This window comes from Panthera pardus, unplaced genomic scaffold (genome assembly GCF_024362965.1).
Source record: "Panthera pardus isolate Hobbes unplaced genomic scaffold, ASM2436296v1 HiC_scaffold_24, whole genome shotgun sequence".
NCBI classification, from domain to species: domain Eukaryota; kingdom Metazoa; phylum Chordata; class Mammalia; order Carnivora; family Felidae; genus Panthera; species Panthera pardus.
Window position 1 is genome coordinate 92,759,366 of NW_026526810.1, and position 25,124 is coordinate 92,784,489.

Genomic DNA, 25,124 nt, shown 5'->3' on the forward strand with positions numbered 1-25,124 from the left:
CTCTGAGTTTACCTTGTGCTATTACCCTTCCTCTGCTTCAACCACACTTTCCTCCTTCTATTCCAAGAACTAATAACCTCTTTCCTGCCTCAGTTGCTGTGCACATGCTATTCCACTCTGAATGTCTAAATACCTCTCATCTTTCAAATTTTAGTTTAAATTTCATGTTCCCAGAGAAGGCTTTTTCACCACCCTAAGATAAACCTTCCAATATCCTATGTCCCTCCATTATCCTCTATGTCAGTACACTGTGATACTGATGATCAAAATTTGCATTTGTTTTGTTTGTTGTTCATGGGAGGGATAAGTGTTTTCTTCCCTACTAGATTATAATCACTAAAATGAAAACAATGTCTATTTCAACCGCCATTATATTGCTAGCACCTAGAACACTGCCTGGCACACAATCCCTGATAAATGAATAAATCTTCATATTGAAAATTTTAAAGACCCTTCATTACTACCCCAAGAAAACATTAACCCCGAGGACACCACCAAGAAAAAACCCATTTTGTCTTCAACTTTAGAACGGAAACATGCTTCTATACCAACCAGAAACACAAGGGAGATTTCCTTAGACATGGGGAAACCAAACTGAACTGACTTCCTCTTCTTTCTCACATCTTCTAAAAAGAATGAATTACTTTGTCCAAGACAAACCCTACTGTATGAAATGATTATGTTCCAAAAGTTCATTTACCACAAAGAAACATTACAAACAATAGCTACATTCCAAATCAGACTGTTACACAAATAACATGTATCACAAGTTTTTTGGGGGAAATATGTAGACAATGGTTCAACTTGAGATGTTGTAAGGAAAACTGTCACCAGTGGCATCTACAGAAACTGGGTTAGAGAGGGAAGACAAGACTGCTGGTAAGCTGTGGGGGAGATAAGGGCTTCCTGTTAACCTAGGGTCCTTGGCTTCTCCCTGTCCTCTTTGCACAACTCCAGGAATTAACCTGCCTCCTTCCTCTTTTCCAGCTGTAATTTGTTATCTTAAGCCAAGGTTTCTTACATTTACTAAGCTACTGACAGAAGAGTTTTAGTTTCTGCTTTCCTCTCTAACTGCTGAAATAAATATACAAACTCTTCTAATGTTTCTAATGAAATGCCAATAATGTATAAAGACAGGGTCTAAAAGTAAAATTAATGCTTCAGTAAGTTTTAAAATTCTCTCTATGATGTTATCCCTAATATCTACTGAAATGTAAGGACATCAGATATTAATTTCACTATTCAATCACGTATTCTTTTGTCCTCAGCTCTCCTTCCTCCTCACCTTTCAGAGGTGAGGATGCTGAGGATCCCCTCCCTTGATTTTAGGATGTTCCTTCTTGTTCTTGTCTCTTTAAGTATTCAGACCTTTAAAAGGCAAAGAGGAAGCAAAATGGATGAAAAATATTATTCTTCAGGTGCACAATCAATAAATGAATTAATAAACATTTTCCAAGTATTTACCATTTGCCACACTAAGCTAGGCCACAGGAATATAAAATTAGTAAGACCTCCCATCCTAAGGCACTTACCATCCCAAGTAAGGGACACAGACCAGTAAAATGAGCTAAAAAGGTAAAAGAACAAAATGCCACAGAAGCAACCAACTATAAGGAAACAGATGAATTGGGCTCTGAAGAAGAGGTGACATATTACCTGGAACTTAAGAGACATGGGAGTTCCAACACGTGCTAAGAGGAACTATACTACAGACCATGGAGGCTCTAAATCAGATTATTTTATGAAAGTAACTATGATGGGATTATGGAGAATGAATCAGAAAAAGGAAGAGCCTGGCAGCAAGAAATTTACTGCAATGTTCTGGAAGCAGGATCTGATTTAAGGCAGAAGCTGAAGAGAAGGAGCCAAATATGATGAACATATATAAGTTAGAATCACAGGTCTTAATGATAATGACTATAGATCAGAGAGGACAGTTGTAAAGTGGAGAGGAAATCTAGAAAGCTCCTAGCTTGAGAATTAAGTGGACAGTAACAAAAGCACTAAGATTTGTTCATTGAACATTTAATATATATGGATAAAACTTAACACATTCTCATTTAATTCTCACACAATGCTAAGCATTAAATACTACTAAAATCCCTGTTTTAGAAATGAGAAAACCAAAGGATAGGAGTTATATAACTTGGCCAAAGATCATAAAGCTAGTATATACAGAAGCAAGACTCTGAATCCAGATCAATGTGACTTCAGAAGTGGCATTCTTTCTTTTTAAGTTTTCATTTTAATCACCTGGTGCCCATCACAAGTGCCTCCTTAATCCCCATCATCCATTTTACCCATCCCTCCACCCTCTGGTAACCATCAGTTTGTTCTCTATAGTTAAGAGTCTGTTTCTTGGTTTGTTTTTCTTTTCCCCCCCTGCTCATTTGTTTCTTAAACTTTGTTTCACTTGAGTGAAATCATATAATATTTGTCTTTCTCTAACTCACTTATTTCACTCAGCATTATACTCTTTAGCTCCATCCATGTCATTGCAAGTGACAAGATTTCACTCTTCTTTATAGTTGAATAATATTTCACTGTATATATATACGCATCTTCTTTATCGAATCATCAATTGGTAGATACCTGGGCTGCTTCCATATCCTGGCTATTGTAAATAATGTTGCCATAAACTCAAGGGTGCATGTATCCCTATGAGTTAGTGTTTTTGTATTCTTCGGGTAAAGAGTGGCAATCTTAAACAACACTCCATTAACCAAGATAAAATTATTCAGAAGAGAAACAGATTTGGACCTGTTAAACTGAGGTCAAAGGACTAATGTTAAGATTGATTTACATTTCACAGTGAAATCCTGATGATTATCCTGCACATTTTGTATAGGAAATATGTATTCAGGAGTGAGAAAGAAGGTAGACTGGACATCTGCAGGAAGGTAAAAATTATTAAATACAGTGGAAACACCAGGTCTTCCCAGAGGGAGCAATGAGAAGTGAGACAGGCTTCATACGGGGAATGTATTTCCTCCCTTCCCTTCCTTAGCACCCGCTTTTCCTCTCCCAGAGCTAAGTGACCTGCACTGGTAAGAATACTATTTTGGGATAGATTTAAAAAAATCTTGAAGGCAAATGGCTACAGCAGACAGTAAAATTCTGGTGAGAGGTTCAACAAACTTTCCACGAAGTCTAACCTCACCAGACCTTACCGCAACTTGTTTAGCTTGTGCCTTTCCCCCAGCAGTTATCACAGAGCTGCTATGAGGCTCATGTAAACTGGGAACTGAAAATGTCCTCAGAAATCAATCCAATCCAGGGCCCCTGGGTGGCTCAGTCGGTTAAGTGTCCAACTGTTGATTTCAGCTGAGGTCATGATCTCAGTCATGAGATCGAGTCCCATGTCAAGGCCCAGCATGAAGCATACCTAAGATTCTCTCCTTCTGCCCCATCCCCCTGGAGAGAGAGAGAGAGAGAGAGAGAAAAGAAAGAAAAACTCAACCTAATCTAAATTCTTCCTGTAGATAAGGAAACCAGCTCCAGTGGAATTAGTGACTTGCTTGAGCTCCCACAGTTCCTTAGTAGCAGAGATGAGATCAGAATTCAGTTATCACAGATATCTAACTGATATGTCAACCGAATAGTCAGCATGAAAAAATGGGTTCAGGGACAAAATTTATGTTGATCCAGTTCTGCCCAAAGTAAACACTGCCTCCCTGGCACAGAGAAACCTTATCACCAGAGAGACTGCCACTCTATTAGGGTCTCCAAGAGGTATGTGGAAATAGTCATTCAAACCATTCCATTTCCTTGTTCTAATACTATCCATATGTATTGGAATACCAATTTATTGATATATAATGGACCCCATCACCCACCACACAATTACCAAGAAGCTAATCAATTCAAGATATATACTAAGAAAAATAAGAAATTACACCAGAGAATTATGAACTAGACCATGAAAATTGTAATTCAAGAGAGGGAGGGGCTGGTCATAGAGGAGGTCCTGCCTAGAATCAGCCAAAACTACACAAGTCTCTCATCAGGTCAGTCTCTAAACACCAAATGTGAATGTATATTTAAATTATGAATGTTTCAAACTGATTTAATAACAGCAAATATAAGCATACCTCATTTTATTGTGCTTCACTTTACTGCACTTCACAGATAACTGTGGTTCTTAGAGATTGTACATTTGTGGCAACCGGGTGTCAAGCAAGTCTATCTGCAATCATTTTTCCAACAGCATTTGCTCACTTCATGTCTGTCACATTTTGGTAAATTTCACAATATTTCAAACTTTCTCATTTTTACTGTATTTGTTATGGTGATCTGCGACCTCTGATGCTACCATTGTGTAATTATTTTGGGGTACCACAAACCATGCTCATATGATGGCAAACTTAATCGATAAATGTTACATGTGTTCGGACTGCTCCATGGGCCAGCTTTCCACCATCTCTTTCCCCCTCCTCAGGCCTCCCTATTCCCTGACAATAACAATACTGAAATTAGGCCAATTAACAGCCCGGTTATGGCCTCTAAACGTTCAAGTAAAAGGAAGTGTTGCACATCTCCCACTTTAAATCAAAAGCTATAACTGATTAAACTTAGAGGCTGAAAGCTAGGTCTCTTGTGCAACACAGTTAGCCAATTTGCAAATGCAAAGGAAAAAATCTTCAAAGAAAAGTGCTATTCCAGAGAAAGCAAAACAGCCTTATTGCCGGTATGAAGAAGATTTTAGTGGTCTGGATATAAGATCAAACCACCCACAACATTCCCTTAAGCCAAAGCCTAATCCAGAGCAAGGCCCTAATTCTTCTATTCTATGAAGACTGAGAGAGGTGAGAAAGCTGACAAAAGTTTGAAACTGGCAGAGGTGACTCGTGAGGTTTAAGAAGCCAACTTCAGAATATAAAAATGCAAGGTGAAACACCTAGAAGATGCAAGTTATCCAGAAGAAGATTTAGTAGCTAAGATTAATGAAGATGGCTACGCTAAACAAATTTTCAATATAAACAAAAGAGACTTATATTGGAAGATGTCTTCTGCAACTTTCATAGCTATAGCTAGAGAGAAGTCAATGCCTGGCTTCAAAGCTTCAAAGGACAAGCTTACTCTCTTGTTAGGGGCTTATGTAGCTGATGACTTTAAGTTGAAGTCAATGCTCATTGACTATTCCAAAAATCCCTAGGGCCCTTAAGATTTACGCTGAATCTACTCTGCCTATGCTCTATAAATGGAACAAAGCCTGGATGACAGCACACCTTTTTACAATATGATTTACTGAATATTTTAAGCCCAACGTTGAGACCTACTGCTCAGAAAGAAAGATTCCTTTCAACATACTACTGCTAATTGAAAATGCACCTGGTCCCCCAAGAGCTCTGATGAAGATGTACAATGAGATTAATGTTGTTTTCAAGCCTCCTAACACACCATCCATTCTGCAGCCCATAGATCAAAGTGTCATTTCATTTATCAAGTCTAATTATTTAACAAATATATTTCATAAGGCTAATGCTGCCATGGATAGTGAGTCCTTTGATGGACCTGGGCTAAGTAAGTTGAAAATCTTCCAGAGAGGATTCACCATTCTGGATGCCATTAAGAACACTCCTGATTCATGGGAAGAGATCAAAATATTAACAGGAACAGGAGTTTGGAAGAAGTGGATTCCAACCCACATGGAGGACTTTGAGGAGTTCAAGACTTCAGTGGAGGAAGTAACTGTAAGTGTCGTGGAAACAGCAAGAGAGCTAGAATTAGAAGAGGAGCCTGAAGGACTAAATTGCTGCAATCTTGTAATAAAACTTGAATGGATAAAGTTGTTTCTTATGCATGAGCAAATAAAGTGGTTTCTTGAGGTGCAATCTGCTCCTAAAGATGAACACAAAAGGACAACAAAGTATTTAGAATAGGACATAAGCTTAGTTGATAAAGCAGCAGGAGGGTTTGAGACCATGGACTCCCAATTTTGAAAGAAGTTCTACTGTGAATAAAATGCTATCAAACAGCATCACATGCTGCAGAGAAATCGTTCATGAAAGGAAGAGTCAATCAATGAGGCAAACTTCATTGTTGTCTTAAATTATTTCTTTAAGAAATTAACTGGGGCCACACCCACCCCACCATTTCAGCAACTATCACCCTGATCAGTCAGCAGCCATCAACATCAAGGCAAGAGCCTCTACCAGCAAAAAGACCATGACTTACCGAAAGCTCAGACAGTGGTTAGCATTTTTAGTAATAAAAGTATTTTTTTTTTTAATTAAGGTATGCACATTGCTTTTTTAGACATAATGTTGTTATTGCATACTTAATAGACAACAGCATAATGCAAACATAACTTGTATATGCACTGAGAAACAAAACAATTCTTCTGACTTGCTTTATTGCAATATTCACTTTATTGCAGTGGTCTGGAACCAAACCAGCAATTATCTCTGAGGTATGCCTGTAAAACTCAAAACGGTTACTGTTAGCAACTATTTAAATATTCTAAGAATGCATATACTAATATGCAAAATTAAGCTGAACTTTAAAACAAGTGAAAACCGCAAACAGGTGTCAATAGCAAATAAGCAATCTAGAAAAACTATGTAATCACTTTTGGTTTTATATTTGAGATTTATGTTATTATAAAATTAATACTCTACCATCTAAAAATAATTGGAATATCTTCCAAGTCATTTCCTCTCTTCCTGGTTTGACTCTCCAAAAGTCTAAATTAATCTTATTTTAGAGGATGACCCTCCCCTCTTCCAGAACTACTCTTTAACAACATAATTCTCAGTAGTGCATTCTACACTCCAACACAACACCATCATCTAAGACTTAAGTTTCTATAATATGATCATTAATATTCTACAAAGAAGTATATTGCTGATTTTCCATAGCTATTAAAAACAGAAACAGACTGCATAAAGTCCCAACACTACCTTAGCTGACATATTTTGTTAATCAATAAGGTACAAAAAAACCCACAAAAACCTGGCAATGAAGCATGCAAATATTTCATAACTCCATAATTGTCCCCCATTCCACTCCACTCCATCCAACAAATTAAGGGAAGACTACACCAAGATCATGCAAATAGTAATTATATTAACCTAACCTTTAAATCTTTGAAATTGGATATATCTCCTTGAATCCTATTCTGTTTCTTCCTCTCAGTTTTTCTTGGAACTTACCTCTTAAACAGCTGTTGAATTTGTCCCTTTCTCTCCTTTTACATTGCCTTAGTTGAAGTCCTCAACATTTCTTGCCTGACTACTATAATCCCATTTTTTTGCAAAACTAAGTTATCTTATAAAATGTAAATTTGGGGGGCGCCTGGGTGGCTCACTCGGTTAAATGTCCGATTTCAGCTCAGGTCATGATCTCGTGGTTCGTGAGTTCAAGCCCCGCGTCGGGCTCTGTGCTGACAGCTCAGAGCCTGAAGCCTGCTTCAGATTCTGTCTCCTACTCTCTCTGCCCCTCCCCTGCTCATGCTCCGTCTCTCTCTCTCTCAAAAATAAAATAAACATTACAAAATTAAAAAAAATTAAAAATGCAAATTTGGTAATTTTACTTCTCTACTTAACTTTCCAAGTTCCTCTCTTGCTAGTGTTTTATAGGATCTTAATAGGTTATACAAATCTTAACCATCTGTGCCCCACATCCCTCTAGCTATCCCCAGCTACAACTCCTGCTTTGGCCAAGTCTGTGGCATAACTAAGTGTTTCAGAGCTCCTTGCCTGGATACTTTTTTCTTTGCCCACTCAGGTGATAAAGTCCCACAGTAGAATCAGCTCAAATATTACCATCTGAGTCTTCACTGACCCTCCTGTCAAAACAGTTAAGGTACATATTAGCACTCTGAATAAGACATTACACTTCATTATATTTTAAACAAACAACTTCAATTGAGGGTCTTTGAGCTTATTCATCTTGTATCTCAAAGACAGAACCCAGGGTATGGCACACAGAATTAAACCAATAAACATGTGTAACAGGGGTGCCTAAGTAGTTCAGTTGGCATCTGACTGTTGGTTGCAGCTTGGGTCATGGTCTCATGGTTTGTGAATTCAAGCCTACATCGGACTCCGTGCTAGCAGCATGGAGCCTGCTTGGGGTTCTCATTCTCTCCCTCTCTCTCTGCCCCTTCCCAGCTCGCTCTCTCTGTCTCTCTCTCAAAATACACTTTAAACAAACAAATAAATAAATAAATGTAATATAGAGGCAACATGTTAAAAAACCTTAATATGGAAAATTGTTATTACTCCATGACAAAAGTTTTTGTCAAAGATTAAAAACTCTGTCAGTTTTAGGTAAAATAGGAAAATGAAAAAATAGAAAAACTGGTATTAAGTGCAGTGTAATTTAAAATATTAGAAACATTGAGAACTGCTACATTTCTTTGTAAAAATTTATCAAGAGTTGTTTAACCAGTGCCCACCTATGCCTTGGCAAATCGTTGTACTCCTTCTAAGTTTGGGTCAACTTCCAACATTCTATCCTTTGCACTTTCAATGTCATGAAATATCTCTGAGAGTTCCTTTCATAACAATTTTTTTTGCTTGTGTCACTTTGAGACATTTTCATCCTTCTTGTCATACCACATTCCTCATTTATGTCAACTTATCTGCCTTCACTAAATCCCTTTGGCTGCGTGTCTAGTCTCTCAATGGTGACAGCATCCACAGTCCATGGTGAGCTATTTCTTCTACAATTCCCCATCCATGTGTGATTCCAATTTCACTCCCAGTATTATCACTCTTTGTTTCTTTGCTGTACAATTCCCACTGTCAATGATCCATTTTTGTAAAATATGTCATGAGTTTATTAGTGGAAGACAAAAAGGCAACACCGCTACACACTGTGCCTATGCATGAACTGTGTAACAAATATACAGTGACCAACCATGGGCAGACTCTGCAATAAGTGACATGAGCAGTCACTGGGTCACAATGCACACCTGTTATTTACATAATGAAGAACAAGGAGTTCTTACTTCAAGCAATTATTCATTCTTAAAGTATGGTGGTAACTAAAATGGGAACCCTGTTGTTGGATGGCTGGTGCTACTGACCTAAACCCTGATAACTGAAATGTGTATACTGAAAGTATACAAAGCACTGATGGTTTCCAAAAATCTATCTGATATGTCATTTTCTTTTTAAAATGGTTTTAATCTGTTAGCAGATGCTGTAAACTGCTTCAAAGTTTACACATCATTCAAATTGCCAACATACTCCTTTTTTTTTTTAAGTAGGCTTCATGCCCAACACAGGGCTTGAGCACACAACCCTGAGATCAAGACCTGAGCTGAAATCAACAGATGCTTCACCGACTGGGTCACTCAGCACCCCCAACTGCTAACATATTTCAGTTAAAGTACCCCATTCAAGGGGCATGTGAGTAGCTAAGGTGGTGAAAAGTCTGACTCTTGACTTCAGCTCAGGTCACGATCTCACAGTCTGTAAGATAGAGCCCCACATAGGGCTCTGTGCTGGCAGCGTGGAGCCTGTGTAGGATTCTTTCCTCTCTGTGCCCCTCCCCTGCTCGTACGCACTCAAATAGACTTTTTTAAAATATGAATTAAAAAATAAAGTACCCTATCCAACTTTAAATTTAAAAAATGATTATTTTTCATTAAAGCTTCAATGACTGACTAAAGCTGATGGATTGATCAATTACAGAACACACTTAGAAACTAAAAAGTCACAAATTGGTATTTCTTTGATATAGCTCACTGACTGAAAATTTAGGAATTGGGTCATCAAAAGAAAACAGAATCAACTAAGCTTACAAATTGCCTTCTGAAGTTATTCACCAACTCAAAATAATGTCTATCAATTTCAATTTGTTACTTAATACTACAAAATATACTAACCCAAAGTAGTTGAGAAGCTTTATCAGATCACATAAACCGTGCATGCAACTACACAGTGCCCACAAATAGAGGAAAGTATGCCAATTATTCATTTCCAGTGGGTGGATAACTTTCTATCCAATCCTAAAGGCTTACTACTAATTTGGTTCAACTTGGCTTAATTCCTAGAAGACTGGACTGGGGAGTTCATGAATTATCAACATCTGACAAATTCTAAGACAGTAACATCAGGGTTGAATTTACCAGTTAGTATTTGACTCACAAATGTGCTAACTGTATGTCTTTTAAAGGTGATCAAAGGTGCTAACCATTCTACAGTTCAAAAAAGAAGTAATTTAGTGAGAATATTTTATTGGCTTTGACATTTTAAATTTATCTCAGAAAATACTAACAAATCCTCATACAGGAGTCTAGACTACTGAAATAAATATTTCTTGGAATCCAAGAGGTCTTTACTGCTTACATCTTATGTTACTGACATTCATACTTGAATGAGCTTCAAATTGGAAAAAATCTGAGGTCTCTCCCTGTTTAAAGTCTTGACTGGTATCTCACAGCTCTTAGTATATCTAACACTAAATCTTTTAAGCCTGGTTTATGAAGCACTTTAAGCACTTATTTCTTATGCCTGTCAAGCCACTAGTTCCCCAGGACTGCTCTTCCCTCATCAATAGACTTCTTTCAGTTCCTCAAATGGCCACCCTCTCTCACTCCACCTCTCATGCTGGTACTTCTCATCTTCTCCCAACCTGTTCTTCCTCCAATCCATGCCCTTATGCTAACATCCTCTGCCATTCTTCTGGCTAATTCCCACTCCACCTTCAACTCTCAGCTTAAAAGTAATTGCCTCCAAAAATCCTTCCCTATATACCAGAGGTCAGGTAACCAAGTAGATACTCCCATAACTATTTCAATTATCAACACTCATCAAATTATAGCAATCACTTATTTAAAGATTGTCTTTCCCCTACGACTACAAAATGAGTGAAAATAAAGAATGAGTTAATTTTGGTCACTTCCTGTCTCTCCCATTTGTAGTACAATGTCTAGCATTCAGTAGGTTCTCATTTAAAATATTTAAGTGGGTGAGTGAAGGAATAATAGGAAAGAGTATCATCTTCTTACCGAACTTTCAGGTGTCCTCTCTATAATCTTATCTCCTACTTCTCCAAGCTATTATTCAATACACCATAAATAGTGCAGTCACAATCTGGAATGCCTTTCTTCCTTCCTAACTAACTTTTCACTCTGGCCCCCTTCAAATAAGACCAGTCATTGCTCATCGTTCTAAATCTCCATCATCTTCCTGTACTACTTTTTTGGCATTTCACAACCAGACTGTCAAAGCAATCTTCTGTTTTCATTTTGGTACTAGAAAGCTGCTCACATTTTAAGCAGAGACTATGCCCCATTACCGAATATAATGCTTGGCCCTCCATAAATGTTTGCTGCTGCTACTACTGATGAGGTCAAGTTTATGTACCTCTTCTATCCCCACAAAGTCTCCTGCTATATACTGTTATAACCTATCAAAAATAGAGTGTGAGTGTACAGAAGTATATTCATGCAGGAACGTTTATACACAAATGTCCCATCTCACTCTAAAGTCTTTCATTCCCTGTCTGAGATCTTTAAAGCATTTATTTATTCCTTAAACCCATAAGGTAAGGTACTTAATAGTGAGATATTCCAAAGGTCCATCAGGATCCTCAATAAAATAACAATTATTACAAACTAGTACTTACCAGGTTCCCAAGAACCGTTCTATGAACTTTTCACATATATATTCATTTAATCCTCACAAGAAACCTATAAGGAAGTATATAATTACCCCCATTTTACTTGTAAGGAAATCAAGACACAGCACTGTTAAATAACTTGGCCCAAGGTCATAAAGCTGATAGACAGTGAAACCAGTATTCAAACCTAGGCAATCTGGCTTCAGGTAACGTATTCAGAAAGTTCGGAATCATTCAACAAAATTCACAAGAGCAAGAAAATAAGGTGTTTCTGGTCAAATACCACATAAATACAGTGAAAACAAAGCAGACAGACTAATTCAATCTACAATTCAAGTTTACGTTTTAGGTTTACATAGCATTTAAAATATAACTGGTGATAACATTTTATTGAGCTCTTACTAACTACCAGGGATTCTGTGAATCCTTTTAATACCATCCTTAGTTCTTATACTAACTCCAAGAAACAGGTAAGTAAACTAAGGTTAAGTAAGATTAAATAATCAGAAGTTAAATAACATGCCAAGGTCACATATAAGTAGCCATGTCTTAGACTAAGTTCTTAAACTAACAAAGTTTACCTTTAATGACAGCATTTGCCTAAACCAGAATTTAAATTTACTGTAAATACCTTCTAATTCAGCATAATTAATCTATAATTTTACATACACTGGTACATAAAATCTACTGCTTCTAAAACATTCTTGTCATATTTTCTTTATAATACTACCAACAGTGATGCAAGGTAGCAAAATAAAGTTAAAATACATTCCTGGGGCGCCTGGGTGGGCTCAGTCAGTGAGTGACCAACCTCAGCTCAGGTCATAATCTTGCGGTATGTGGGTTTAAGCCCCTCGTTAGGCACTGTGCTGACAGCTCAGAGCCTGGAGCCTGCTTCAGATTCTGTGTCTCCCTCTGTCTCTGGCCCTCCCCTGCTTGTGCTCTGTCTGTGTCTCTCTCAAAAATAAACATTAAATAAATAAATAAATAAATAAATTCTTAATATGGTAGAGAACAAGTACTGTTTGGCTTACCTTTATAAAAGACACATTCTCAATCATTTATAAAATATCACTATTTATCTAGTTCAGTAAAAGGGAAAAATTTACATACCACTAAAAGAGCCTGGACTACAATCATCATTATTATCATCACTGCATTTACAAAGTCTATTCTGAAACACTTCATATTCATTAACTAACTTAATCCTTTAATAATCCTATGATAAAGTTACTATTCACTCCATTTTACAGCTGAGCAGCCAGAGGCACAGACAGGTCACACAGCACAAAGTTGTACAGCTACAATATAGTAAAGTCAGGACCATCACAGCAGCAGGCTGTCCCCACACCCCAATCTATGCTCCACAACAAGAGCATTCTATCACAGCAACAGAACTCAACACCTTGCATAAAACTGTAAATTGATAACAGCAATCATTTGCTCTTTTTCCAAGTTATTTCTAAATTCAAAGATTAGGAAATTTCACAATACATTAAAGAATATTAAGCTGGGAAGCACTTATCCAATAGACATCTTCATCTATCATCAATAAAGCTGGCACTTTGTTGGTGTTTTATTCATAAACCTGAGTGTTCCATTAAGAAAAAGATATCTAGGGGCGCCTGGGTGGCTCACTCGGTTGAGCGTCTGACTTCAGCTCAGATCCGATCTCACTGTTCGTGGGCCTTGAGCCCCACGGTTGGGCTCTGGGCTGACAACTCAGAGCCTGGAGCCTGCTTCAGGTTCTGTGTCTCCCTCTCTCTGACCCTCCCTGCTTGCACTCTGTGTTTCTCTCTCCCAAAAATAAACATTAAAAAAAAAAATTAAAAAGAAAAAGATATCTAAATCATCATTACACTTGCTTTGAAATTACCATCTTTGAAATACTTGATATAGATTTTAGTTACAGCATAATATAAAACTAAGATAGTTAAATACTTGAGAAAAGATTCACTACAGATTATAAAACAGATTTCATCTCCTCTGAGCTAGAGATGATCAGCTTCCTAATTTTGGAATTATTTAAAGTTGCCCAAGGAAACACTGAAGGTGGCTGGTCCTCATACAATTAGATAGTAGATAATCAAGTCCAAAAACATGAATCATGAAAGAAAATCCAAATGTAACGTCACATTTTAATCATTTACTACTTATCTTCTTCTCTTATACAGAATAATTCACTTAAGAGCAGAAATATTGAAACTGAGAAAAAATACAAGATAAAATTTTCAAAACATTTTTCCAGGTAACTCTAGGTAAGTCACTATGAATAAATAGTATAATATTCTCAGTGAAGGAGAGTGGACCAGGATTTGAATGAGGATCCTTTTTTTTTTTTTTTAATATTTTATTTTTAATGTTTATTTATTTCTGAGACACAGACGTGAGCTGGGGAGGAGCAGAGAGAGAGGGAGACACAGAATCCAAAGCAGGCTGTATCTAGGCTCTGAGCTTCAGCAGAGAGCCTGATGTGGGGCTCGAACTCACAAACCTTGAGATCATGACCTGAGCCAAAATCAGATGCCTGAGCCACCCAGGCGCCCCTGAATAAGGATCCTTTTATCCACAACAGGATTATTTTATTTATTTATTTATTTTAAATATTTTTTTTAACGTTTTATTTATTTTTGAGACAGGGAGAGACAGAGCATGAACAGGGGAGGGTCAGAGAGAGGGAGACACAGAATCTGAAACAGGCTCCAGGCTCTGAGCTGTCAGCACAGAGCCCGACGCGGGGCTCGAACTCACGGACCGCAAGATCGTGACCTGAGCCGAAGTCGGCCACCCAACTGGCTGAGCCACCCAGGCGCCCCTCAACAGGATTATTTTAGAATGGTGTATCATCTAGTTGAAGGAGTTACCACATTTGAAAAACAATGATCAAAGAACTCTAATAAAATTACAAAGAGAAGGAAACAAATTTAAATGAAGGCTTGTTCTGTGTTTACCTATACTGTATAGATAAGGAAATTGAGACTCTGAAATCTCTGATTTAAAAAAAAAAAATCACACAGCTATTAAGTGGTGGGATTAAAGATTAGAACCCAGACTGAATTCCTCTGTAACATTCCTAGAACATTAAATTCTGAAACTTTGATTATTCAAAGATGCTTCATGATAGTATTTGTGACTAAAACTAAGTTTTCTAGTAGATTAGTAACAAATTGGTTTCCACTGGATACCACAGGTTAGGCAGATTTCTTACATATGACAACTTTAAAAGGCTCAACCCAGGGGCGCCTGGGTGGCTCAGTCGGTTAAGCGTCCGACTTCAGCTCAGGTCACGATCTCGCAGTCGGAGAGTTCGAGCCCCGCATCAGGCTCTGGGCTGATGGCTCAGAGCCTGGAGCCTGCTTCCGATTCTGTGTCTCTCTCTCTGCCCCTCCCCCGTTCATGCTGTGTCTCTCTCTGTCTCAAAAATAAATAAACGTTAAAAAAAAAAATAATAAAAAAAAATAAAATAAAAGGCTCAACCCGGAGAAGAAAAAAATTGATAAAATGGACTTCATCAAAATTAAGAACTTCTGCTCCTTGAAAGACACTGTTAAGAAAAGGAAATGACTACTGGTAGACTGGGAGGAAATACTGCAAAACACAGATCTGAAAAAGGACTTGTATCTAAAATACATAAAGAACTCATAAAACTCAATAACATTTGAATTATTCAAAACTCAAAATAATATTTTGTTTTAAAACAGGCAAAAGGTATGAAGACATTTCACTACAAAGATATACAGATGGCATAAACGCATGTGAAAAGCTCCCCATCATTAAGGAAATGTGATTTAAAATCATAAAGAGATACCCCTACATACTTATTAGACTGACTAAAATTAAGAAAAATATAAACAAAAGACCTGACAACACCAATGCTGGGGAAAGACTCAGAGCAACTGAACTCTCAAACTGTTTTCTTCCAGTTCTCATACAATACTGACAGGCATGCAAAATAATGTGGTCACTTTCGAAAAGATGGCAGTTTCTTATAAATTTAAGTATATGCTTAGCATACTACCCAGCAATCCCACTCCTCAGTAGGTATCCAAGAGAAATGAAAATATATGTTCATGCTAATGTTTACAGCAGCCCTATTCATAATCTCTCCAAACTGGAAATAACACAAATGCCCTTCAACTGGTGAATGGATAAACTTGGTAAACATCCCTACAATAAACTACACAGAAATAGAAAAAACTGCTTTTACACTCATGACACATAGATGAATCTAAATGTACTATGCTAAAAAAAATTTTTACTTAGAAAAATTTTATATTATGCTAAGTGACAGAAACCAGACTCAAAGCTACATGCTCTGTGGCTCCATTTATAGGACATTCTAGTAAAGGCAAACTATCAGGGGTTTTCAGGAGTTGGGGTTAAGGGGATGGACTGATTGTAAAGGAATACAAGGAAACTTCTTGGAGTGCCAGATAAATCCTGTATCTTGACTACAGTAGTTTTACATGACTACATAGATTTGTTAAAGCTCAGCACATTGTACTAAGAAGGATGAATGTTAAGGTAATGTAAATTGTACCTCAGTAAGATAAACATCAACAAAAAACTAATATAAATGCAATTATGCAAATAATTCATTACAAATGAATTATAATGGATATGAATTTGTAACCACAAATCCAGTGTAGAACATCATATCTCCATTTTAAAAAATCATTTAAAAATATTCCTTTAGAATATTCACTTACACAGGGCATATATACCATTTTGTAACATACCATAGCATTAGCATTATTGGTTTTTATTTCAGTAAAATAATTATTTAAATAAAAATACTGCATACATTCACTTTTTTCCAAAACCAATTTCATTAGTTTCTAAACGGGCTGAATGCTTTCATGTGCCAAGAAACAATTTTATATCGTTCCTTTGTTATAACTGAATAAAAAAACATTGCTCTTATAAAAAGAATTAATTTACTACTGAAGACCTCATGGTTATAGATTTTTCAAATCTCTGTAATACCATCATCCACTTATTGGTCCATTTGACTTCAGAAATCTTAAGAAAACAGCAGTTAAATAGCTTTTATTACATTTTAAAGAGGTAGGTGTGTGTCTGGAATGATAGCTGTTTTTCTCGTTTAGGGGGTGAGAACACAAAGCAGCCCCAAACTAAACTCTGAGGAGTACAATTCTCTGTTTTCAAAGCTGTAACCTATTAAATAGTCCAGATTACATTTAACTCCTTTTAAAAGCAGTTCCCTTCCTCCCCCCACTGCCCCCCCCCCCCGCCCCATTCTGTATATTCAGGGGCTCTCAATGCCAGAGAAAACAGCCCCTCTCATTTGTATAACACTAATAGTTTATAAACGCATTTTCGCACATATTATCTCTTTTAATTCTCACCAAGGCCTATGAGAAAGTGTTTTGTTTTTTTGTTTTTTGTTTTTTAATTTCCATTTTGTAGACATCAAAACCCCCTTGGAAGGTCAGATTAGTTGTTCAAAAATCACACACACCAGGTTAAGTGGCAGGGGCAGAATGCTATTTTGGTTTTTTTTTTAATTTTTTTTTTTTAACGTTTATTTATTTTTGAGACAGAGAGAGACAGAGCATGAACAGGGGAGGGTCAGAGAGAGGGAGACACAGAACCTGAAACAGGCTCCAGGCTCTGAGCTGTCAGCACAGAGCCCGATGCGGGGCTCGAACTCACAGACCGCAAGATCATGACCTGAGCCGAAGTCGGCCGCCTAACCGACTGAGCCACCCAGGCGCCCCCAGAATGCTGTTTTTTATTACTCTGGTATCCATTAGCATCTGCTACAGTCTGAAGACAGCCAACATTATGGGAAAGCTATACCTAACAATGTCTAGTAATATTAGCAACACTTGATAGCCACAATGTATATTAAAGGAGAGTGAGTAAAGAACAGTTTAGTGACTACTAAACGTGGAATGAAATCCTGGATGGAAAAAACCAAAGGCCATTACAGCAACAAGAGGCAAATTTGAATAGAGATGCATATTAGACAATATGACTGAATCAATGTTTAATTCCCTGAATTCGATAACTGTAACATAATACGTGGAGAAAGTCCTTGTTCTTAGGTGATACATATTTTAAATATTCAGGAATGAAGGGTTCTGACATCTGCAACTTACTGAAAGTGATTCAAAAAAATGTATGTGTGTATAGAGAAATCAAATGGCAAGATGCTAACCGGTGGCCTAGGTGAAGATTATACCGTACTCAGTTATTTCTACTGAATTTATAAGATTGAAATTTCAAAAGGTGTTGAAGATAAAAAGTAAAACATTAATATTCTCTAAGTTTTCTTAAATAGCTATTAGTCATCTCCAATGAGATCTTTTGTTAAGAAACTGAATTTAAAATACACATTATTTTTAGTGCCTCTGTAAGTTAACTCTAGTTGAATCAAACAGTATTGGTTCATTTAAAAAACAACAGGGTACAAAACATGGCAGCAAACAACACATAATATTTCTGAGGAACAGCTCATCCTTTTTTAATGCTATGGCAATTTTTAGTAAAATTTACATACTGTCCTTAATTTTAAGAAGCCTAACATCTGCTAAAAACAGATAAAACCCAATGTCCAATTCTTATGGATCATTAACAGTATTCCAAAAAGAGCAGACATGCTGTCAGATAGTACATACTTAGCCAAAATTCAATCCATTTCAATATATATGATTTTACCATTGAGTGTTTCTCCCATCCCATTCCAAAAGATTTTTTTAACAATTTTTTGTAATCTTAATATATTTCACAATAAATGCAGTGAAGTTGCACCATGTACATTATTTTATTTCCATGAATTCAACCATAAGCCCTCAGGGAAAAACACTGTGGATTTCAATAGCATAGACACCATTTCACTAATAAACATGCCTTCCCCAAGGAGCACTAAGCACAAGTATGAGAATGGAGCTGTCCAGTTAACACATGCCTTTCTCCCTGTGTGCATCTTGCCAAGCTTCACTCCTAGTATTTAAAGGATTCTTGTGCAACAGATCCCACAATGTAAGCCAACTCTTCACCTGGTGCTCAACTAAAGAAATTTATTTTTAAAGTTTCTGAAGGAAAAACTAGCTACTTTGTACTTCTAGGAGACAATAAACGTATGACATAATTCACAACCACTTTAAGAGATTTTCAAAGGTTATTTTAAATAAAATCTATTTTTTTGTCACATGTACTAACTTCACAACTTAACTCCATCTGAACATGCAACTCCAACATAAATGTACACTATTATTCACACCAAGAACATAACACACTTCAATGCAAGGAGGACTTCTTTCTAAAGGCTACATTCAGAAACATTCCTTAAACTTTCTAGGTCAACTCCATATATTTCTTTTTAGTTATTCCTGAGTCCACCAATTTGTACTTTCTTTCTCTAGATTTTTAACCTGATCTAACTGCACTTCTACATTCTTCCTACTCATAGACTCACAGCAAAAAGAAACTCAGAAATCACAATCTAGGGGTGTCTGGGTGGCTCAGTCGGTTTAGCATCGGACTCTTGATCTTGACCTCAGCTCAGGTCATGCTCTTTCAGTTCGTGAGTTCGAGCCCCGTGAACTCACAAACTTGTAGACAGAAATTCAGAAAAGAAAAAAAAAAGTTCAGAAAAGACATTTATAAAGTGATGCTGAAACACAGTGAAACAAAGCAGCTCTTTGGCATTTAGAATCCTCAATACTAAGTTCTGAGTACTACTGAGTAGAACAGTTTTAGTATTTCTTGATCTGCAGAGGAACATAAGGGAATCCCATAAAATTGGGCCTCTTCCTTACAAAACTTAGTTTTGAATACAATTAGCTTATCATTTTATTCTGATGTCTTATTTTTATAATTCTTATCCCTGATGTTCTTTATATTAACTCTACTTTTTTGTTTTGTAAGTTGTATTTACTTAAGTAATGTCTACACCCAACATGGGGCTCAAATTCACAACCTTGAGATCAACATCACATGCTCTTCTGACTGAGCCAGTCAGGGACCCCTTATTAACTCTTGACTTTAAAATAAAAAACACTCTACAGGTTTGAAAACTATTTTTAACAAAAAGTACAATAAATTTTTAAAATTCTATTTGAAGCTTTCAACCTGGATTTTTAAAAAATAATAAGGTAAAAATAACAATTTTTCATTTTCAGAATAAGGTATAAACATTGAGGGGACCACTGTGGAGATTATGTCTCTAAATCAGCCTAAACTAAGTCATAGATAGAAAAAGTTTTCTGTGACATCAGGATATAATTCTCTAAAGCCCGCTTCTTCATAGCATACACTCTTTATTTTCTTTTAAAAGGTCAGTGCAGAATAAGTTTTACACGAAGATTTAAAGAAGCTTTTCAGATCTTTGAATCAAAGTCAGACATCAAAAAATCATAGTTTAATGACCTTAAGTGCGAAAGTTCTTTATAAAATTCCAACCATGTCGGGGCACCTGGGTGGCTCCGTCGGTTAAGCAGCGACTCTTGGTTTTAGTTCAGGTCATGATCTCGGGGTTCATGTGTTCAAGCCCCATGTCAGGCTCTACAGTGACAATGTGGGGCCTGTTTGGGATTCTCTCTGCCTCTCCCCCAGTCTCTCTCAAAATAAATAAACTTAAATAAATAAGTAAATAAAATAATGTTGCCGATACTACTAAGGAAGCATTATTTAGTTTTTTTAGCTTGCTTAATTGAAGTACCTAAGTTTGGGCTGAACACTATACCTTCACAATAAGGCTGACCTTGTTGTGTCATGATCTGTTTCTGATCACAGACCTCTTTGAGAATCTAATGAAAGTTAAAAAGCCTCTTCTAGGGGTGCCTGAGTGGCTCAGTTCGTTAAGCATCTGACTTCCGCTCAGGTCATGATCTTGCGGTCCGTGAGTTCAAGCCCCGCATCGGGCTCTGTGCTGACAGCTCAGAGCCTGGAGCCTGCTTCAAATTCTGTGTCTCCCTCTCTGTCTGCCCCTCACCTACTCGTGCTTTGTCTCTCTCTCTCTTCCAAAAATAAATAAACATTAAAAAAATATAAAAAAAATAAAAAGCCTCTTCTCAAAATACTCCATGTGCACATACATACAAATTTTTATTATTTTTTTAAAAAATATTTATTTATTTAAATAATCTCTACACCCAGCATGGGGCTTGAACCCACGACCCCAAGATCAAGAGTCACACGCTCTTCAGACTGAACCAGACAGGAGCCCCACATACAGAATTTTAATACAATTTTGAAGGGAGGAGTCATCATACAATGTATCAATCCATAGAAATAATTGTTATCACTGGTTACACAGGAAGAAATCCTTAAAACTTAATCCTTCTGGTATTCATACAGATTCTGATGAGAGTAAGAAGAACACCAGACAGGCATCTGGGATCTGAAGACGTTGGTGAAAGCTGCAATACATTCTGTTCTATGGTACCATAACTTCCAAAGCCATAGAAGTCGGATTCTGGTAAATGTCCATCTCTGCTCAGCAATGCCAAGACTCATGACCCTGTGCCATATCCACCTCTTATCATCTAGATTCTGCAAGCTGCTTTCATCTACTGTAGCTGCTGACAAGTCCACCCAGTCCACCCTTTAAAACCTTCAGGGACACAATGTTTCAAAAGGCAAGCCACAGCAGTTTTAAGCAACTCTGAAGAAAGTTCCTTTTTAATTTGACTAACCTGGTTTGCAAATTTTAGATCCTGCCCTACTGAATTTCTCCTCTTCTCAGTACCAGTAGGTAACAAAATAGTTTACCATTCAAAGAATCTAATCCTAAAACCAGGAGCAAAAAATCATTTAGCTCTACTTTTACCAAACAGATAAGTCAGAATAATGATGAAAAGCACTTTCTATTTGGAAGTCAAAATGTAACAGATCAGTACTGGTTCAGTTCAAGAAAAATGAAAGGTTTCCACGGACACAGCATTTCCTACTTTGCTGGGCTTCTTTCACTGGGTAAAAAATTAAAAAGTATCAACATGAAAAGATTCAGATTATAGTCAATATTAACATCAGTTCTGTCTGCAAATAGTTTATTCTCTATATTTCTATTTACGTCTGTGATTCTGCAATAAACAGTTCTAATCAATGCAATATAAATATAGAAGTCATTATTTATTCATCAGAAAAAGACTGGCTTTCAAGAACTGTAAGCTGTCTCAGTCACCTTCAACAGCTCCTTTTTCATAATAAGAAACATCTCTTATTGAAACCAGTGTATTAATAAGGTCCACTGATCATATATAAGCAATCTGATACAAATGCTTGTTTCCTTTGAAAACAAAGGAAACACTAATAATTATATTTGTTATTTTCTTCCTTAAATTATCCCACACTAGTGCTGGACAAAAAAGATTCACAAGTATTTTACAAACAGTGATTGGTGCAGTCAATCAGATAGGAAAATGTTAACCAACAGTTAATTGGATTAACACTAGGGCAAAAATCTCACTTTCAAAGGACTACCCAGGGGGGCTCGCTTTCCTGGGCTCTGTCTCAGCCCAACAATGCACAGTCCTAAGGAAGAGTCTACCTGGTAAGGAGCTTCTTTTGGGTCCTTCAGTAATTAAACTTCCTGCAGATATACAAAGAACGTCCACTTAAATGAATTTTGGCCTTATTTTGCAAATTCCATTGGGGCACTATTTCCCTAAATTTACAGGGTAGGTATACAACAATCCCTGAGTTAAGAAATATGTTTCCTGATAAATAACCACTTCTCTAATTTTCCAGAGTGGCTTGAAGAATAAATGCTGTGTTTAAATAAAGACCCCCCCCCCCCCCCCGAAAGGCAGTGCCACACCTCACCTTATCAGAACTGCAAGACATACAAAAGGCATGTTAAACTCAGGAAGTCGGACCTCTGAGCATTTCTCTTGTGATAAAATCATCTATACAAACATTTCAGTTGATTTTTAAAACTGAAAATTCCATCAGAAGCAAAATATGCACAGCAGAATTTTCTTACAGTCCATATTGTTGGATACCCTATTATTTCAACCTTGTCAGTTGTAAATCAATGTGGTATATACATTTGTACCCAAGCAAATACTGAGTCCCGAATTAGTTTAATTATGCCTGTTTTTTAAGCACAAAATTATTTTATGAGCTTGTTAATATACAACTGGACACTCGAAATAGCTTATTTAAAGCAGGACTACAGATAGTCAAACACTGCCCCACCCCTCGTAAGAGTGGATGACTGGAACATTTTAATACACTCCATCACGTAGCAGCACAGCTATAAGAACCTTCATACTGGCACCAGAAGTTACACATTTTCCAGTACAGTTTATACTTCAAAGAATTTCTACATCATCCTCAATACCAGATGTCGCCAACATTCAGGTACACTGAAGGCAAGTTATTGATAACCATAACTTGATAACCCTGTTAACGTCCCCCTTTCAACATAAACTTGCGCACTTCTCTCATTTCTTTCAACGTGAAGTCGCTGAATGCAAAGAAACAGAGTGTTTTCGCAATTTTAACTGTTTACGCAATTAAGTTTATTAATTGGAAGGCTGGAATCACTACATTATGAAATTTTCAAACAGTAACGACGTAAAACAAGATACAAAGGTGAAAAAGTCTGTTTCCTTAAACACTGAAAGACCTTTGAGTTTTGCAAAGTATTTGCGGGATTCCAAGCAGGATTTCCAAAATCCACCCCTCCCCCAGCCGCCTCCCCCTCCCCGCAGCCTCAGTCTGGAGGTCGTTATCCTGACGCGGCTGGGATGCTACTCACCGAGTTTTTCCACCAACTTGAGCATCACCCCTCCAATGTGCACTTCCCCGGTCACTCTTAGGGTGACATCGCGGTTCAGGTCCGTCACATGGACGCTCAGTTCCCACGTCCCATCGGCGTAGCAGCCATCTGGCATCCTTATCCCGTCCAGAGCCATGGCTCCTTCCTGCGAGCACGGAGGAAATGGCTCTCGTAAGCGTCACTCCCCCAAAGGAAGGCAAGTCCCACCGAATTCGCAGGGTCCGCCGCGGAGCGGGAGAAGGCGGAGGCCCCGAGGGTTTCCGCACGGCCTCGGGAGCGCGGCGGCGGGGCGGGAGCGCGGGCGGGATAGTGCGCCCCGCGCCCTTCCCGGCGGCCGCCCGCGCTCCCGCCCGGCGGCGGCCCCCGGCCGGACTCGGCGCCGCCCGCCCGCCCGCCCCGCGCGGCCCCAGCCTAGCGGCCCTCGCCTAGCGGACCGCGGCGGGCTTCACCTGCCGTACTGCCGGCCGCGCCACGGCGCGGGGCGACGCCGCCCGCCGGCCCCACGTCCCTCCTCCCCGCCCGCTCTCCCCCTCGGGTCCCCGCCGGGGTCCCGGCCCCTCTCACCGCGCGCTCCTCGCGCTCCCGGCCCGGGGCTCGCGCGGCAACAGGCGCGGGGGGCGGCGGCGCCCGGACCCCCTCCTCAGCCGGCGAAGCGCTGCCTCCCGGCTGGAGCGACTAATGGAGTCCTGTCGTCGCGGCCCCTAGCCTCCCTCCCAGCGCTCCACCCCTCTCCCCGCCCCCTCAGTCAGACGGCTCGGGCTGGGCGCGCCTGCTCCCTCCTCCTCCGCCCGGACGAGCAGTCGCGAGCGGGCCGGACCGCCTCGCCCCCTCCCCCACTGTCCCCCGCGGCCGCGCCGCGGGCTAGGGGCCGCGCGGACTCCCGGGCTGGGGCGGGGTGAGGGCGGGGCGGCGCGCGCGGTGGTGGGGGGAGCCGAGCGGGGGAGGCGGGGGGCGCCCGCGGCGCAGCAATCTCAGCCCCGCCGTGCCGCTGCCCTTTTATGGAAATGAAGGACCGGGAGTAGGGATTGAATCCAACATCCGGGCTCTCGGCGGCGGGACCTGAGGAGGGGGAGCGAGGGGAGCGCGGGCGGCCTCCCGCGGGGGCGCGGTGGGCGGCAGGGCGCTGCGTTCCGCGCTCGGGCCTCGGGCTTGGCCGGGGCCCGTGGCGGTGGGTGTCTGCGCGTCCAGCGGGAGAAGTGGGCTTGTCCGTGAGAAACGGCCACAGGAAATTCCCAGGGCAAGGTCGTGTGGAGGGAACAAAGTCCCCCGCCCCCTCCCCACGCCTGGAGCCGGTCCCGAAGTCTCGGGGCGGGAAGAGGTGCCACCCTCCGGGAGCTGGAGAGAGGGGTTTGGGAAGTGAAAACTTTAGGAAGTAAATGGCCAAGCTAGCTGCATGAACATCCCACAAAAGAATGAGAAAACCCGGAGGGAGGCGAACCACAAAAACTGCTTTGCAAGCAATGTCCGGCACAATCAGCAACTCCTACTGGACTCCCAAGAGTTTGCGCTGTTAACCCGTTCGCAAGCTCCAGCCAGAAGCGAGTCAAATACCCTTACGATGGTCATTGGGGGGCGGGGGGGATGCAGTACTTTCAGAAACTTTCCCCAGCTGCTCCAGCTTTTTGTATTTCTGAATCTTTATACGCAGCTTAGAAGTAACAGTCTAAGTCTTTTAGATGGCTAAACATCTTCTACCCCACCCTCGGCCACACCTTGAAAGAATTTTAATGGCTCAGGAACGGTGCCAGCAGGTTCAGGGAAGAACTAGAGAACTTTACCTGTTGAGACTGAC

The 25,124-nt window shown here is 39.3% G+C and overlaps 1 protein-coding gene across 6 annotated transcripts in view; it reads right to left on the minus strand.

Annotated features, from left to right (window-relative positions):
• The window catches only part of FERMT2 (FERM domain containing kindlin 2), an 84,358-nt gene extending 60,338 nt beyond the window's left edge, over window positions 1-24,020 (minus strand). For 3 of the 6 annotated variants that reach the window (XM_053889426.1, XM_053889424.1, XM_053889425.1), the window contains exons 1-2: window positions 23,897-24,018; window positions 23,312-23,477 (exon numbers count right to left, since the gene is read on the minus strand). In XM_053889426.1, coding sequence (XP_053745401.1) covers window positions 23,312-23,468 — 157 coding nt within the window. In that variant the 5' untranslated portion in view covers window positions 23,469-23,477; window positions 23,897-24,018. Of the gene's footprint in view, window positions 1-23,311; window positions 23,478-23,896 lie in introns of all 6 variants that reach the window. The other 3 variants (XM_053889422.1, XM_053889423.1, XM_053889427.1) reach the window with 3 other exon arrangements.
• Window positions 24,021-25,124: the final 1,104 nt, after the last annotated feature.